Raw genomic sequence first — 2259 nt, 5'->3', positions numbered from 1 at the left:
GTATAGTATTTAAATATATGTCTGAGAAACACATAATATTGGCCCTTTAAAATTCCCATCCAGATATCAAACACTCCATTTACAAGTACCACAGTTGATACTTAGGATTTCTAGTGGGATTCAGGATATATTTTAGTTTGATTATTATCAAGTTAATTAAAATATTTACTTGTCTTAGACTGAACTACTTACATGTAAGAAATGCTAAGAAACAGAGAATTCACAAAGATGAGTTATTGAACAAAATTATGATTATGTCCTGATGCATCTCAGTAATCCAGGTAAAAAATCAAAAAGAAAAAAAATAGTATAGGTCCTCTGGACGGGTTCTTCTTTAATGAAACTTGAGTATCAGTCACATGGAGGCAGGACTTAAAAGCCTGAATTTAGCCTGAAACTCTCAGACTGAAGAAGTCTCTTGGAGGAGAGACGAAACGTTTCATTAGAGAAGAACCCGTCCAGAGGACCTATACTATTTTTTTCTTTTTGATTTTTTTAAGATGCATCAGGATATCCAGGTTATTCAAGTTAATAAAGTTAAGTTTTTACCAGGTTAATAATGTTAATAATGTTACTAAAGTTAAGTTTTTACCAGGTTAATGAGGTTTATTTGTTGTTCTTACAGAGGACTACGCCTCTCTGTGCAGCTCCTTTTCTGCTCCGGTCTTTTCTGAGGTTTTTCCAGAGTCTGGTGGATCTGAATCTTCAGCAGGTCGAGGAGGACCCACCGGTACAACAGGACAGATTAATAACCTGTTTACTGCAGTTTGTTTTAAACGGTTATTAAAGGTTCGATCTCCTCAGGACCCCGCTACAGTCCGGACTTCTTCCCTCCAGTGTTGGCTCCCAGCAGAGACTTCAGTCGTCCTGATTATGATGATTACTCCCCAGCAGGGGGCAGCAGGTCCAGCATTAGGGGGAGGACACCAACCTATGGTCCTTCAGATGAAACCTATGAAGGCTCTGAGTTCAGGTGAGTCCTGAAGGTCTTCACCTGGTTTTTAATGCCCTGAAACAGTAACAGGTTGTTTTTTTTTTGTCTCGGCAGTAATTATTATTCTGAAGGAGATTATGGATCCCCTGACAGCTCTCCTCCCAGGACTCCATCCTTCCGCCTCCCCCCAGACCCCCGATCTGAGATCGGGTTTGGGTCCCGGCCTCTTCCTCCATCCCGGTCCGACTTACCTCCTCTGAACCTGGCTCCGCTGCCTGGATCTCCTTATATGATCCAGGAGGAGGAGGAGGAGGAGAGGACATGGAGGCCAGGCCCGAGGTTCCCCCCCCTCACCGACCGGAGCCGAGGAGGAGGAGGACCACGGAGGGTGTATGAGCGTGAGTTTGTCATGAAGCTGTGAGCTCGGCTGGTTTCACTAATAAAACATGAAGAAGCTGAAAAAAGATCAGAATCTCTGCAGTTTGTTTCATTTGCAGCAGAAAACTGAATATTTCACTTAAATCTCATGAAGCTGTTTTTCTTCATCGGCTCGTCTTTCAGGACGTTACGAGACGTACGCCGGCCTGAATGCAGCAGAGGACTGTGGGATACTCCACGGCTGTGAGAACGGCAGGTGTATCCGTGTCACCGAGGGTTACACCTGTGACTGTTACCCAGGATACGAGCTGGATTTGACCTCCATGACCTGCATCGGTACCAAAGATCATCTCCCTCTACTTTCTCTGAATGTTTGCTTTTAGGGCGGCTGTGGCAGAGTGGTTCGGGGAGTCATCCTGTAACCGGAGGGTTGCCGGTTGTATCCCCTGTTCCTGGTGGCCTGGTGGTCAGAGGGTCACCTGTCAGTGATGAAGTAAACGAGACGACTGCTGAGTTTAAAACATAACTTCTGTTCTGATTTCAGATCTGAATGAGTGTGAGGACGTCACCGGACAACAGTTCCCGTGTGTGAATGCCCGCTGTGTGAACACCGAGGGCTCGTTCCGCTGCGTCTGCAGGAGAGGATACGTCATGTCCCGCAGACCCAACCACTGCGTCGCTGCTTAGACCGGACCAGACTGGACCTGATCGGACCTGACTGGCAGTATCATTATCGGGCCATGTTTGGTCCAAATCACCTTCATGGTTTGGTTGCACTAAACTAAGTGAGACTGGATGAGCCTGTACACCACGTGATCCTTGATCCCTGAACCCTAAACCTCTGATCCTTGATCCCTAAACCTCTGATCCCTGAACCCTAAACCTCTGATCCCTGAACCCTAAACCTCTGATCCTTGATCCCTAAACCTCTGATCCCTGAACCCTAA

The 2259-nt window shown here is 46.2% G+C and overlaps 1 protein-coding gene across 1 annotated transcript in view; it reads left to right on the top strand.

The window, feature by feature from the left end:
- Positions 1–2011, top strand: part of ltbp4 (latent transforming growth factor beta binding protein 4) — a gene marked incomplete at its 5' end in the record, with an annotated part of 15151 nt that extends 13140 nt beyond the window's left edge. The window contains 5 exon segments of the mRNA XM_014033681.1: positions 626–730; positions 805–973; positions 1049–1332; positions 1496–1648; positions 1857–2011. Of these exon segments, the coding sequence (XP_013889135.1) occupies positions 626–730; positions 805–973; positions 1049–1332; positions 1496–1648; positions 1857–1999 (854 nt within the window).
- Positions 2012–2259: the final 248 nt, after the last annotated feature.

The sequence above is a fragment of the Austrofundulus limnaeus genome, unplaced genomic scaffold (genome assembly GCF_001266775.1).
Source record: "Austrofundulus limnaeus strain Quisiro unplaced genomic scaffold, Austrofundulus_limnaeus-1.0 Scaffold1806, whole genome shotgun sequence".
NCBI lineage: Eukaryota > Metazoa > Chordata > Actinopteri > Cyprinodontiformes > Rivulidae > Austrofundulus > Austrofundulus limnaeus.
This window is presented reverse-complemented; position numbering and strand designations above follow the sequence as displayed.